The sequence below is a fragment of the Neophocaena asiaeorientalis genome, unplaced genomic scaffold (genome assembly GCF_003031525.2).
Source record: "Neophocaena asiaeorientalis asiaeorientalis breed wild unplaced genomic scaffold, Neophocaena_asiaeorientalis_V1.1 scaffold373, whole genome shotgun sequence".
Taxonomy (NCBI): Eukaryota; Metazoa; Chordata; class Mammalia; order Artiodactyla; family Phocoenidae; genus Neophocaena; species Neophocaena asiaeorientalis.
This window is the reverse complement of record NW_020172993.1, coordinates 290,741-307,014: the sequence shown is the minus strand read 5'-3', so window position 1 is coordinate 307,014 and position 16,274 is coordinate 290,741. Positions and strand designations below refer to the sequence as shown.

Here is a 16,274-nt window from a genome sequence, read left to right as displayed (position 1 = left end):
GACATGAAATTCCTCACAACCGTCTTTCCAAACCCCCATTAACCCCACTTGTGCTACAATCTCGCCCTCCCTTCCTTTTGTTAAATCTGCCTTTTCCCTCTGATTTTCCTGATAGCAAGTCTCTAGCAACCCTAAATTAGTCACAATCAAGACGGTCTTACCATTTTTTTTTTTTTTTGGCTTCTTTTGATCTCTAAATTTGGATCTCGGCAAACCTACCCCTGAGAAACCCTAATTCTCAAACTCTCCCTCCATGCATTCTCCTACGACATCTCCATAGAAAAGTACTAATCCGCAAAAACCTACCACAACATGTCTTTAAGATCTTTCATTTTAAAAACTCATGTCGACGTTGTATCTTAATTCCACTGTTTCAAGTTAACGTTTTCAGTTATTTACTACTGGGGAGCTTGAAGCCTGAGTACCCTTGGTCATGGCCTTTAATTCAGACTGCTTGCCATGCAAGTTAATCTCATCCAAGCTTGCCACTGTTTACCAGTCTTAAATATAACTGCTGATGCTATTACCTCTTTGTGCTGAAATGTGGAACTGCAGACTCTGGACGGTGAACTTGACGAAAAGTACAAGAAAGTGGAAAATATAATTGCCCAAAAAACTGAAGAGTCAGCTGATGCCAGAAGGAAAGCGGAACTGCTACAAAACGAAGCAAAAACACTTTTGGCTCAAGCAAACAGCAAGCTGCAACTCCTGAAAGGTAGGGGTTTTTTTCTTTCACTTACGACTCATGATTTTTTAGTTTATTTAAACATCTATTCACTCTGTCTTAGGCACTTAAGTAGAGCCTTATAGGCAAAAAGGATCAGTATTTGATTTTGAGATCATCATAGTAGTGTAACTGCTCAGACCTTTTCATCTCCCACAGATTTAGAAAGAAAATATGAGGACAATCAAAAATATCTAGAAGACAAAGCTCAAGAATTAGTAAGACTGGAAGGAGAAGTCCGTTCACTCCTAAAAGATATAAGCCAGAAAGTGGCTGTTTACAGCACCTGCTTGTAACAGAGGAGGAGGAGCTATAAGTAAAAGATGGCTACGGTGTGTGTGACCAAAGCAAAATCACTACATGGTAAAAACTGACTCTTAATGTTTTTAATCGCCACATTTTGTATGGAGTTAAATAAAGTACAGTGCTTTTATATAAATATATATTCGGAATAATTCTTAAACTCATTGTTACTTTCCCTGATTTAGCATTCATGAATCCCTTTAACAAAGAATTTATTTTCACTGTAAGGATGGATTTAAAAGCAAGCTGACTGCCTTCATAGAGATGCTAATTTTTCTTATGTCTATCAACAAATATCAGTCATCTGTTTGGGTCAATATCCTCTACAAATCCACCCCTAAAATCACCTCCCAGTTGGATTCCCAGGTGGAGATTAAAGAGGAAGGAAGTAGCCTGAGCTATGTTCACCATTTCCCTGACTGCTCAGTTGCTCCAATCTCCAAAAACTCCTCTAAGTATTCCTTGCTCTAGGCAAGAGAACAACAAAAGCAACTTTTAGGGCATTGTGACTTTAAAGTATTGCCACCTAACAAGACAACAGTTAGACTTAATTGATATCTTCAGGACATTACATCCCCCCAAAAAGCAAACTACACATTCAAGTGCACATGGACCATTCTCTATGATTGACCACGTACTAGGGCACAAAACAAGCCTCAACAAATTTAAGAGTATAGAAATTATTTCAAGTATCTTTTCTGACCACAATGGCATGAAACTCGAAATCAACCACAGAAAAAAAAATTACAGGGAATTAAGCACCTTGCTACTGACAAACCAATGGGTCAACAATAAAATCAAAGAAGAAATTAAAAAATACCTCATGGCAAATGACGATGAGAAATCAATGGGATGCACCAAAGGCAGTTCTTACAGGCAAGTTCATAGCAACCCAGGCCTTTCTATCTAAGAAACAAAACTCAACCTAACCCACCCACCACCTAAAACAATGAGGAAGAGAAGAACCACCAAAGTCAGCAGAAGGAAGGAGATAATAAAGATCAGGAAGGAAATAGAGATTAAAAGAAAAAAAAAATCAATAAAAGCAAGAGCAGGTTCTTGGAAAGGGTAATTAAACAAAATTGACAAACCTCTGGCCAGGCTCACCAAGAAGAAAAGACACAAGAAATAATAAGAAATGAAAGAGAAATCACAACTGATACCACAGAAATACAAAAATCCATAAGAGAATACTATGAACAATTATATGCCAACAAATTTGACAACCTAGAGAAATGGACAACTTCTAGAAACAGCCCACCAAAACTGAATCAAGAAGGAATAGAATACAAAACCATACTTAGAAAAGATATATGCACCCCAATGTTCACTGCAGAGCATGGAAGCAACCTAAATGCCCACTGACAGAGGAATGGATAAACAAGATGTGGTACATACGTACAATGGAATAAGAAAAGATATATGCACCCCAATGTTCACTGCAGAGCATGGAAGCAACCTAAATGCCCACTGACAGAGGAATGGATAAACAAGAGAGACAAATACCATACAATGGAATATTACTCAGCCATAAAAAAATGAAATAATGATATCTGCAGCAACCTGGATGGACCTAGAGATTGTCATACTGAGGGAAGTAAGTTAGAGACAAATACCATATGATATCACTTATATGGGGAATCTAAAAAAAAAGGTACAAATGAACTTATCTACAGAACAGAAACAGAGTCACAGATATAACAAACTTATGGTTACTAGGGGGGATGGAGGGAGGATAAATTGAGATTGACATATACACATTACTATATATAAGATAGATAGTAAGGACCTACTGTATAGCACAGGGAACTCTACCTAATACTCTGTAATGACCTATATGGGAAAAGAATCTAAAATAGAGTGGATATGTGTAACTGATTCACTTTGCTGTACAGCAGAAACCAACAACACTGTAAGTCAACATACACCAATAAAAAAGAACAGACCAATCACTGGAAATGAAGTAGAATCTGTTATTTTAAAAAAAAAACCTCCCTACAAACAAAAGTCCAGGAGCAGATGGCTTCACTGGGAAATTCTACCAAACATAGAAAGAAGAACTTATACTGATCCTTCTCAAACACTTCCAAAAAGACTGAAGAGGAAGGAACACTCTTAAAGACTTTCTATGAAGCCACCATCACCCTGATACCAAAACCAAAGAAGCTACCGAAAAATAAAATTACAGGCCAGTATCTTTGATTATGACATCAAAATCCTCAACAAAATATTAGCAAACCAAATCCAACAACACACAAAAAGGTCATACAGCACAACCAAGTTGGATTCATCACAGGGTTACAAGGATGGTTCAACATATGCAAATCAATCAGTGTGACACCACATCAACAAAAGAAAGGTCAAAAACCACATGATCATTCAACAGGTTCAGAAAAAGCACTTCATAAAATTCAACATCCATTCATGATTAAAAAACCCTTATAAAACTGGGCACAGAGGGAACATATCTCAACATAATAGCTATTGATGACAAACCCACAGTCAATATAATACTCAACTGTGAAAAGCTGAAAGGTTTCCGACTGAAATCTGGAACAAGACAAGGATGCCCACTCTCACCAATTTTCTTCAACATAGTATTGAAATCCTAGCCACATCAATCGGACAAGAAAAAAATAAAAGGTATGCAAATTGGTAGGGAAGAGGTAAAATTGTTTTATATGCAGGTGACATGATACTATATATATTGGGTTGGCCAAAACGTTTGTTCAGGTTTTCCGTAAAAAAATAAAAGGTATGCAAATTGGTAGGGAAGAGGTAAAATTGTTTTATATGCAGGTGACATGATACTATATATTGGGTTGGCCAAAACGTTTGTTCGGGTTTTCCATAAGATCTTACAGAAAAACCCAAACGAACGTTTTGGCCAACCCAATAGAAAACCCTAAAGACTCCACACAAAAACTACTAGAACTGATAAACGAATTCAGTAAAGTAGGCAGATACAAGATTAACATATAGAAATCAGTTGTATTTCTTTACACTAACAGTGAAATATCAGAAAAGGAATGTAAACAAACTATCCTTTTAAAATCATCAAAAACAAAAAAAACAAAAAAAACCCACCTAGGAATAAACCTCACCAAGGAAGTGAAAAGACATATGCCGAGAACTACGAAACATTAATAAAGGAAATGAAAGATGATTCAAAGAAATGGAAAGATATCCCATGCTCTTGGACTGTAAGAATATTGTTAAAATGGCAATACTACCCAAAGCAATCTACAGATTTAGTGTGATCCTAGAACAAATACTCCTAAAATTTTTGTGGAACCATAAAAGCCCCAGAATTGCCAAAGCAATCCTGAAGAAAAAAGCTGGAGGCAAAACCCTCCCAGACTTCGGACAATACTACAAAGCTACAGTAATCAAAACAGTGCGGTGTTGGCACAAAAACAGACATATGGATCAATGGAACAGAATAAAGAGCCCAGAAAAAAACCCACACACCTATGGTCAATTGATCTTTGACAAAGGAGACAAAAATGTAAAACGGGAAGAAGACAGTCTCTTCAGCAAGTGGTGCTGGGAAAGCTGGACAGCTGCATATAAATCAATGAAGTTAGAACACGCCCTCACACTATGCACAAAAATAAACTCAAAATAGCTTAAGGACTTAAACATAAGACACCATAAAACTCCTAGAAGAGATCAGAGGCAAAATATTCTCTGACATAAATCGTACCAATGTTTTCTTAGGTCAGTCTCCCAAGCCAATACAAATAAAAACAAAAATAAACAAATGGACCCAATCAAACTTACAAGCTTTTGCACAGCAAAGGAAACCATAAACAAAACGAAAAGACAAACTACAGAACAGGAGAAAATACTTGCAAACCATGTGACTGACAAGGGCTTAATTTCCAAAATATACGAACAGCTCATATAACTCAACGACAAAAAATAACCCAATCGAAAAATGGGAAGACCTATATAGACATTTCTCCAAAGAAGACATACAGATAGCCAATGGGCAAATGAAAAGATGCTCAACATCACTAATTATTAGAGAAACGCAACTCAAAAGTACAATGAAGTACCACCTCACACCAGTCAGAATGGCCATCATTAAAAAGTTTATAAATAACAAATGCTGGATAGACTGTGGAGAAAGGGGAACCCTCCTACACTGTTGGTGGGAGTGTAAGCTGGTGCAGCCACTATGGAAAACGGTATGGAGGTTCCTCAAACAACTAAAAATAGAATTACCATGTGATCCAGCAATCCCACTCCTGGGTATATACCCAGACAAAACTATAATTTGAAAAGATACATGCACCTCAATGTTCACAGCAGCACTATTCATAATAGCCAAGACATGGAAGCAACCTAAACATCCACTGACAGATGAATTGATAAAGATGTGGTACATATGTACGATGGAATACTACTCAGCCATAAATAATAACAAAATAATGCCATTTGTAGCAACAATGGATGGACCTAAAGATTATCATACTAACTGAAATAAATCAGAAAGACAAGTACCATATGATACCACTTACACGTGGAATCTAAAATATGACACAAACGAACCTATCGCCGAAACATAAACAGACTCACAGATAAGGAGAACAGACCTGTAGTTGCCTTTACAACTACAAGGGGGAGGGGGCGTATGGGAGGGAAGGAATGGAAGTTTGAGATTAGCAGAGGCAAACTATTATATACAGGATGGATGAACAAGGTCATACTGTATAGCACAGGGAACTATATTCTGTGACAAACCATAATGGAAAAGAATATATAAAAGGAATATATATATATATGTAGAACTCAGTCACTTTGCTGTACAGAAGAAATTAACAACACTGTATCAACTATATTCCAATAAAATTTTTAAAAAATACGAGTATTGCCACATAAAACGGCTAGGGCTGCTGAGGGGAACGTTTAAGTTAAGCCAGAGTCTGGGGATATTACTGCTTGTGCACAGTGAGCAGTGCTACTCAAAGTACAGAAGGATGCTATAATTTCTCAGATTTTACACTGAATTTTATTTGATTTCACAATCAGATAACTGTTACTCCACAGGATAAAGAAAATAGCTGGAATACAACTGCCAAGCCTTTGTCGACTTTATAGCTGAGTTAGCTGGAAACAGGCCAGGTCTTAAGTGGTTTTTGCACACATGCTTCTTAGAGAAAAGGCTACTCTGTACCACATAACAACAACCCACACATCCAACACAGCTGCATTTGAAGCTGGGCCCGAACAGAAGTTACGTTAATGGCTGTAATCTCAATAATAAGGCAACTTCCCTCTAGTTCCACACAGTTGTCACTTTTATTTAGATAGGAGTTCTAATAACTAGCAAAGTGGTTGTACCTCCTCATCTACCAGGGCAACTAAGTCTATTTTTTTCCCCTTGATTGTAAGTATTTTACTTACAATTAAGCAGAGGTAGAAACCTTCACTACCCCTCATTGCTTTTCAGCTAAACAACTAAAAGTCGCACTTTAAAATTAGTAATTTCAATCAGCGCAATGAATTGGACAACTAATAGCCCCACCCTTCACAAGCCAAGGAATACTCAGAACTTAATAACACTAAGCGAACATTAAAAATTTGTCTTATACCTAGGACTTCATTCCCAACCACATATATTTCCATTCTCACAGTGAAAGGGAATCCTTAAAGTTGCACTTAACTATTCTTTTGTGTCTCTATAGCTAGGACTTTGTATTAAATTACATTTTACTATTCCCTCATCAGAATCTCTGTACCTAGAGTAGAGGACATGTTTGAGGTTTAAATAAATTAGCACTTCACATAATATTGGGATTTCAGATTTTAAAAAGATGCAGAGCTCATTACCAATAATGGCAAATAGCACATATCAGACCACCACTCCTACAGATAACAACTGAAAACTCTGAATAAAATATATTTTTAAAAAGTAAAGGTACTGGACAACAACCAGAAGTAGGCAGAAGAGGGGGGTGCGCGTTGCACTCAAATAACAGCCTTGCGTGAGATTTCCATTTTTAATAGCTTTTCACTGAGGGGAGGTCCCAAGTGGCAACTTGAAGAGAAGCCAAGTTTTACTGGTTAAGGAATCGGAGGACAGAGTTTGGGGTAACCAAGAGCAACTGAAATATGAGGGGAGGAGCCCCAGAAAAGAGGTATAAATTCTGCATATCCCTTGTCCAATCTCTAGCTGACCTGTGAACTTTATGTGCATGGCACAAACTTCAGATAGCCCAGGTAAAGCTGAAACAACCGCGTAGAGATTTCAGCTGTCCACCCACCCTCCCCCTACACACGCACGCACGCACACACAAAGACAACAAGAGTTTGGAGTTTAACCAAGTTAACTGCCCACTAAAAAATTCAGAATTTTTCAGAGGTATGTAACAGAATCCAGTCTTTACAATGTATCCATTTATAATGACCATAATACAATTCAAGAGCACTGGACGTGTGAAGTAAAAGGAAAATGTGACCTACATATAAATCAATAAAAACCTGAAGGCTACAAAACATTTTCCTTTTATCTATGGATCAGCTGATGATTTCTTATTCCATACAGCTTTCTGCTCATAAATTACATTCTCCAAACTTTCCTTAAGACGATATATAACCTTTAAATTGCAATCAAGTGAATATCTGGTTTGCATATTTCAGTTCCTTCATTTACTTTCTGTAGAAATTTATGCTATATCAAATACAATGAATGAATCTGAAATGATTCTTAAATTTAGTTATAATAGTTATAATAAAGTCTATTTAGTATTCAACACTGTTATTTAAGTGTTTTAAGAAACAGCCATTTTAAATATTTATCAATAAATATAATTTTATAGCACTCTTTAAAGAAATAGTTGATTTTACCCAGCCAGGATACACTGACAATCCACTTCAGAAAAGACAAGAGACTAAAGATTCCCTTATGTCGTTTCTCTAAAAATAAATGCTAAACATTTAGTAGGTATCACTAGAACAGATGAAAGGATAATGACCTTTTAAATACCTTAATACTGTCCTACAATGTGGGGAAAAAAGATCTATCCAGGCCTATAAAAGCAATAATAAAGAGTCATAAACAAGAATGTACGGTAGAGGTAGTCATAAAAAATCTAGGACCATCTTGACATCCACTCAGAATAACCAGTATGAATATTTAAGACATGTTTATTTCCGCATCTTAATTTCCCACTGGAATACATTGCTTCTCCACTTAATATATGAATTTCGTATATATACTGCCTTACTTTGGTCAACTATATAACTATACTTCAGACTGCAGACCTCACTAGAACCTTAAAAATCTAAACACAAATTCTACCTCTAACGGCCAAGACTTTGGGGATTAAAATACCTGATAGACCATCATTTTTTATTTACATCAGTTCAGTTTATACATGTTTAACTTATTCTAATGACTGTTTCCAATGTGAAAACCAAGTTTATCACCTTGTTTCAAACACAGCTGTTCACATACCATACTCCAGCTCCATCCATGTACGTAAATCCTGTATCCGAGATAAAAGCTACTTAGCATAAATTCAGTGAAGTTGAGCCTTTCATAAACAGCATGAAAATACGGGTTGAAGAAAATTTTCCAGGATGCTACTATAAGTAGCTTTTTTTCTGCAGTATTAACGCAGTGAAATAAAATATTATATTTAAAATATAGATATGAGATTATTCCATTCTGTCCAAACCTATTAAATACCTTCCAAAAGTTTCATAATTCAGTCCTAGAAATTCTTGGAGCTGTGAGCATTTCCTGTTCAGAAATGTTACCTCTACAAAAGCTCCCAGGAAATTGCAGAAAAATATAATCTTCTAATTTAAAAGTTGATCGATTTCCCAAATGATGCAGCCAGGTTTGCTTCTCTAAAAGCTTCTGATAAGGTCTGCAAAGGGAAGAAATTTAGAATTAAAAACCAAGTATTTGTGAATCAGAAGAAACTTGAGATAGCCATTAATTGCGTATGTTGTTACCGGATGTGCATGACAGACTCTAGCTATATCTTCACAGGATGCTCCATATTCCAGTGCAAGAGCAGCTTCATTTATCATTTCACCAGCACCCTTTAAAATAATAAACCAAGAAGTAATTTTGTTTCTATGGCAAAAACAACTACCTTCTAATACGAGAGATTAGAACAGTTAATTGCCTCCAGTCAGAAAAACCTTAACAGAAAAAAAAGCAGTTCAGAAGTTAAGAACCTGGGCTCTGAAGCGAGATGGCCTGGATTCAACTCCTACCACTTACTGCCCTAACCACTCACTGACTCTGTGCTTTGGCCCATTTATTCACCTCAAAAATGAGAACATCACCACCTACCTCACAGGGTCATGGAAACTAAAGCTGATGCATGCATCTAGGAAAAACTGTTACAGAGGAAGCACTCAAATGTTCTAGTATCATTACTGATGCACCAGATACCTAGGGGAGGGCATACCTCACGTGCAGTGGCAGGAAAGGCTTCTCTTAGAAGGTAACATCTGAGCTAAGACCTGAATAATAAGCCAGTCATGCAAAGATATGAAGGCAGAGGATTCCAGAACAAAGGCTTTAAAATGGGAACAAGCTCAGCCTATGAAGAAATTGAGAGAAGGCCCATAAGACAGGGAATTAATGAGCAAAGGGGACAAGTGGAAAGAGATGAGGTCAGAAAAGTAACCAGGGCCAAATTCAGTGGGGCCTTTTATGCAAGTCTATAGCAGAAAAGACCACTAGAGAATTTTAAGCAGGCAAATGGCCTGGTGTATGTTTTAAAGGGATAAACTTAGTTGCAGCATGGAATGCAGATGATATGATGGGCAAGAATGTCAGTGCTAGAAACGATGCATGAAGAAGCCATATTCAAACTTTGGCTAGTAAATAATAACCGCAGAATGTAAACACCAGGTGGTTTTAAATTAATCTACTAAATAACAATGCTTTCCAGAAATCCTAGTGGGATTTCTGGTTTTACAGTACTCACTGGTCCTAGAATATGTGCTCCCATTACTCTGTCTGTTGATTTCTGCCCAAGTATCTTCACCATGCCATCTGTGTCAGCGTTTGTCTTAGCTCTGCTGTTAGCAGCAAATGGGAATTTCCCAACTTTGTACTCAATACCCTGTGAGAAGCAGAAAATGAGAACATACATAAGCTATCAAAAAATTCATTCCCATTTGGTGAAAGCGTCTACCATTTCTTCAGAAAATAAATCCCAAGAAGGCAATTCTTCACAAAGCATATAGAAGGAAAGACCAAAAGGCTTGTTACTGAAATACAGTTTGGGTATAAACACAAGCAAATGCAAATGTCAGCCCACCTGGATATATTTCAAAGCCAAATATAAGAGCTCCGGAATTACTAGTTTTTGAATACAGGCAACCAAATGATCTCCTTTAAGATACTCACAAAGTAAAAATTATACAGACTTACCTATAATGTTCTACATAGTTATTAAAATGCATTAATGCAATAATGAAAGGATTCTCAACCACTGGTGTCAACTCAAATCACACATTAGAGGAAAACTACTCTGAATTACCTCTTCTTTCAACTGCTCTTCTGATTTGCCAACCCAAGCAACTTCAGGGTGTGTGTAAATCACCGATGGTACACAATTGTAGTCAATGTGCACAGCGCCACCAGCCATCCCTTCAACACAGATAATGCCTTCATCCTCTGCTTTGTGAGCCAGCATTGGCCCAGCAACCACATCACCGATTGCATAGATACTGCCACGGAGATCAAAAGAAACGGTCAACTTCTGAAATCACAGACACTCATCTACAGTTATACCAGGGTAACAAAATACACGTTTCTAGTTATAAAGTCACCAAAAAAATAAATCAAATACAGCTCTTCAAATATCTGTGAGTTCAGGTTCTAATCTCTGGGTAGTGAAAAAATTCAATTAATTACTTTTGCTTTTACATGTTATAAGTTTACTGTTCTTCCCCAAAGCCAAGGTACTTTTTAAGCATGACAAAAGCCTATTTTCAAAATAGTGTTTGCTTAAAATTACTGAAAATGCAGTAAGTATCCAACTTACTTTGGAATTTTAGTTTGGAATCTGGTATTTACTGGAATTCTACCTCTAGGATCCAGCTAAATTCCAAGCTCCTCTAGTCCCAAATTCTTAGTAAAGCGTCGTCGGCCAATGCAAACCAGGAGTACATCACAAGTGATAACTTCCGCTTTACCACCAGAAGCAGCTTCAATACTAGATAATGAACAGTGTATAACTGTTAAACACACATCTACATGAACAGCTGATAGACTTGGAAATTTAAGACCAGACATTTTCAAGTATCAATGACACCTCTAACAGTGTAAGTTTATTTTATTATAAATATAAACATAAGGGTCAGGCAAAGAAAAATGTACATATCCTCTAGAGGTCGATCATCAGAACCTCACAACAACAGGCTGTATAACACAGTTTAAGAACATTAAGTCTCAGAGTCCGACAGATCCAAGTTCAGGCACTGCTTCTGCCCCCACCAGCTATGTGACCTTAGGCAAGTTATTTCAGTGTTAAACAGAATGCCAAGCACACAGTAAGCAACTGAATCAGTAATATTACTGATTCCCCCATGTATCTGTCTAAAAATACTGAATTAATTTTACTGAACGTTGAGAGTTTAAAGTTTTCTGAATGTATACTATGAAAAAGTATATTACAAATGAGAACACTGGCTTCATTTTTCTATCATCAATGCAATCGTGAATTTCAATGGACTGACTTGATAAGCAATACTGAGTTATACTACACAGTAAAATGCTATTAAGTTATAGAAGAATCTGATTCTAAAAACTGAATGTTGGGCTTCCCTGGTGGCGCAGTGGTTGAGAGTCCGCCTGCCGATGCAGGGGACACGGGTTCGTGCCCCGGTGTGGGAGGATCCCACATGCCGCGGAGCGGCTGGGCCCGTGAGCCATGGCCACTGAGCCTGCGCGTCCGGAGCCTGTTGCTCCGCAACGGGAGAGGCCACAACAGTGAGAGGCCCGCGTACCGCAAAAAAAAAAAAAAAAAAAAAAAAAAAACTGAATGTTTTTCTTAAAGAAACGCACAGAAGGGTATCATAACAAAAACAAATGTAGCATACTTACGAAACATCAATTTTTCCATCTGGCTTCCTAGTAGCACCAGTAACTTTGGTATTCAATTTAAATTTAAATCCTTGTTTTTGAAGGATGCGCTGAAAGTTTTTAGATATCTCCATATCAATTCCAATTCCACCAACATGACCCAAAAACTCAACTGCTGTCACGTCTGCACCAAGTCTTTGCCAAACTGAGCCCTGCACATAATAAAAAAAACAATAATCATAAAAATAAAGGCTTCTATAGCAAATGTTTAAAAAAATGATCTTAAACAGTTTATTGTAAGATATTTTCTTGTGTTAATATGGTCCTATTAGAAACTCTGAGGTTTAAAATTAACACTGTGACAAACATATATAACTTAATATTCACTAACTCAACATGTACTGAGCACGTACTATATGCTAGGGCACCATTTTAGGTGATAGACATACGTCAGTAAACAAAACACTGCCCTCAGGGACCTTAAATTCCGACAGGGGAGACAAATAAGTACAATTCATGCAGAGGACAGTAAAAGAGCTATGAGAAAAATAAAGCAGGAAGTACAACCAGGACTACTGAAAGGAGAGGGACTGTAATTTTAAACAGTGTGGCCAGGGGAAGGCCTCACTGCGAGTGCCATTTGCACAAAGACTTGGAGAAGGAATGAAATACGCTGGTAACTGGTCCAGAAAGAGGAACAGCGGTGGGAAGGAAGGTCTTGACAGGGAAGAAGTAACCTCTTATTGCTAATTACTGATGCTTGCAAAATATTAAACTGATTTCGTATTCTATTTTCTCAACAGAGAAATGTTTATATTTTCATTCAAATTATAATTTAAAGTAAATACTGGCTTTATATTTTAACATTTTATCAGTTATAACTTGTGAATACTTATATATGAAACTGGCAATATGAAGATAATTTTACAGCATTAAATAAACTATGAAAAGCTATGAATATATCCTTTGCAAGATCTGTATTAAATTCATCTCATAATTTAAAATTCACCTTAAGAGTTTACCTTACCAACTAAATTAAGTTCATGTATTCATTTTTAAAATTTCATGAATTTTGGGGGTGAGAGCTGAGTTAACTAGAGGCAATACAATGACACTAAAAATCCAATAACAAGCATACATGAAAAGGTAACTCAAAATCATGGACCTAAATGTAAAACCCAAGGCTATAAAACTTCTAGAAGGAAATATAGGAGAGAATCTTTGTGACCTTGAGTAGGCAAAGATTTCTTAGCTACAATACCAAACGCACAATCCATAAAAGAAAAAAGATAAATTAGACTTCAACAAAATTTAAAACTTCTCTTCAAAAGACAGTATCACGAACCCAAAAAGAGAAACCACAGGCTGTGAAGAAATGTTTGCAAACCATCTACTGGGGGCTTCCCTGGTGGCAAAGTGGTTAAGAATCCACCTGCCAAGGCAGGGGACACAGGTTCGAGCCCTGGTCCACGAAGATCCCACATGTGGCAGAGCAACTAAGCCCGTCCACCACAACTGCTGCGCCTGCGCTCTAGAGCCCGGGAGCCACAGCTACTGAGCCCGTGTGCCACAACTACTGAAGGCCCACATGCCTAGAGCCCATGCTCCGCAACAAGAGAAGCCACAGCAATGAAAAGCCCACATACCACAATGAAGAGCAGCCCCAGCTCACTGCAACTAGAGAAAGCTTGCATGCAGCAAAGACCCAACGCAGGCAAAAATAAAATTTAAAAAAAAACATATAAAGGATTTAAATAAAGAATCTAAATCCAGATTACATAAAGAAGTCTCAAAACTCAATAACAAAACAAACGAACCTGGAAGGAAATCTGAAAAAGAGGGGCTATACGTATACATATAGCTGATTCACTTTGCTGTACAGTTTCTTTTTTTAAAAAAACCAGTAAAACTGGTTTATTCGGGAATATCAAGGAATTGCAATTTGGGGCATACAATCCATGGTGAACCACAGGCAAGTCCAGAGAACAAAGAAGATGAATGTTTCTCTTATAGAGGAGAAGGTGGAGTTGGGAAGGCTGTTACAAATAAAAAGTCCACTGGAGTCCTGCAACTTGGAAGTTGTAGTGGTTTTTTATTGGCTGAGTAATGACAGTCTCCCATTGGCAAGGTTATTGCAAGGAGAACCTTCCTTCCTTCTGCTGTGGTAGTACAATAGTAACCTTCTTCCTGTTGGAGATGCAAGGTATGTCTCCTCCTGTTAGATCTGCAACTGACTACTAGTAGTAGGGTGAGAGAGCTCCTCCTTCTAGCCTCCCAACTCCTTTTTTTAAAAAAATTTAACTTAATTATTATACAGTAGTTTCTTATTAGTTATCTACTTTATACATATTAGTGTATATATGTCAATCCCAATCTCCCAATTGCTGTACAGTTCCTTGAAAGGTTAAAAAGAGAATTACTCCTAAGTATATACTCAAAATAAATGAAAACAGATGTCTACACAAAAACTTCTACACAAATGTTCACAGCAGCATTATTCATACTAGCCCCAAAGTAGAAACAACCCAATTGTTCATCAACTGATCAGTTAATTTGAAAAATGTGCTATATCCATAGAATGGAATATTATTTGGCCATAAGGAGAAATGAAGTATACCTGAACATTGAGAACATTATGCTAAGTGAAAGAAGCCAGACACAAAATGCCACATATTGCATGAATTCCATTTATATGTAATGTTCAGGATAGGCAAATCCATAGACACAGGAAGTAGATTAGATTTCCAAGGGCTGGAAGAAGGGAGGAATATAGAATGACTACTAATAGTCACGGGGTTTCTTTCTGGGGTAATGAAAATGTTCTGGAATTAGATACTGATGACAGATGCATAACTCTGTGCATATACTAAAAATCACTGAATTGTACACTCTAAATGGGTGAACTATATATGTGAATTTTATCTCAATAAAGATGTTTAAAAGAAAGGAATCACTCTTCTGAACCTAAATCGAAATAGTAAGAGTAGTAACGATGAGAAGCAGCATCTCAAAGTCTATAATTCAAAGTAAGGAACAATGACCATAGCCAAGTGCCCTACTCTTTAGGAAAGCTGATTTCAAAATCCTTAGAGACAGGAAAACTCCAATAAGATCTACAATTTATTTACAGCTTGTTAAATGCCAGGCACTATGTTAAGTTTCTTAAAAAGTATTAACTTTATAAAATCCCAACAAAATCTTATAAGGCAATTATTCTTTTCCTCCTTGTTATGATGAATCAACTAGTTCAGAGAGGGTTATAAATTTAAGAAGGAAGAGGCAAAGCTAAAATTCAAATTTATATCTGATTCCAAAACCTATGTTCTTGAAAGCACTACATTAAACTGTAATGGAAGAAGGAACAAGAAGTATAAATAAAAAATAGAAGTCATATGACTAACTTTATGAGAAAGTAAAGAGATATGTATGACTACACAGTAAATTCTCTGATAAGCCTAAATTTTCAAAATGACACGTGAAAACTAATTCAATATGGTAACAGACACCTAAAACATTGTGGCAAGATATCTGGAATGACCCAAGGCTTGTAAAAAACCTAAAGCAAAAGTGCAGAGATGGAGGAAATAGAATTACTGCTTGGGATATTATTATACTGTTTAACAAAAGAAAGTAAATCTATTATTATTCCTTTTTTCTTGCTTTTCTTATCCGTGAGAACAATTTTCAGAGTGGAGTGAACTGAAGAAATATCATTAAGCGAGAAGTGAAGCCCAAGACAACAACAAATGACTTTGGATGAATTAACTCCCTAATCAAATTAGATCACAGAGTTTGGATAACAGAGACAGTCCATCAGTAAACTCTGGGAACTTAATTAGCATAAGAGTACAGCCAAAGGTGGAAAAGAATAGATTCTAAAGAAGAACAGATTCTGGAGATTAGCTCAAGATGGTAGAGTAGGACGTGAGATCACCCCCTTCTTATGGAAACAGCAAAATCACAACTAATTGCTCAATGACCATCAACTAAAAAATGCTGGAACCTACCAAAAAGGATACCCTACATCAAAAGACAAAGAAGCCACAACAAGGCAGTAGGAGGGGCACAATCGAGATAAAATCAAATCCCATACCCACTGGTGGGTGACCCACAACTGGAAAACAATCATACCACAGAAGTTCTCCCACAGGAGTGAAAGTTCTGAGCCCCATGACAGGCTTC

General features: G+C 37.0%; 2 protein-coding genes across 2 annotated transcripts in view; one reads left to right on the top strand and one right to left on the bottom strand.

The window, feature by feature from the left end:
* The window catches only part of LAMB1 (laminin subunit beta 1), a 63,081-nt gene extending 61,914 nt beyond the window's left edge, over nt 1-1,167 (top strand). Inside the window, exons 30-31 of the mRNA XM_024742237.1 lie at nt 556-715; nt 884-1,167. Coding sequence (XP_024598005.1) covers nt 556-715; nt 884-1,020 — 297 coding nt within the window. The 3' untranslated portion in view covers nt 1,021-1,167. The remainder of the gene's footprint in view (nt 1-555; nt 716-883) is intronic.
* Nucleotides 1-16,274, bottom strand: part of DLD (dihydrolipoamide dehydrogenase) — a 50,855-nt gene that overhangs the window by 10,916 nt on the left and 23,665 nt on the right. The window contains 6 exon segments of the mRNA XM_024742238.1: nt 8,798-8,910; nt 8,999-9,088; nt 9,988-10,125; nt 10,546-10,735; nt 11,053-11,223; nt 12,114-12,304. Of these exon segments, the coding sequence (XP_024598006.1) occupies nt 8,845-8,910; nt 8,999-9,088; nt 9,988-10,125; nt 10,546-10,735; nt 11,053-11,223; nt 12,114-12,304 (846 nt within the window). The 3' untranslated portion in view covers nt 8,798-8,844.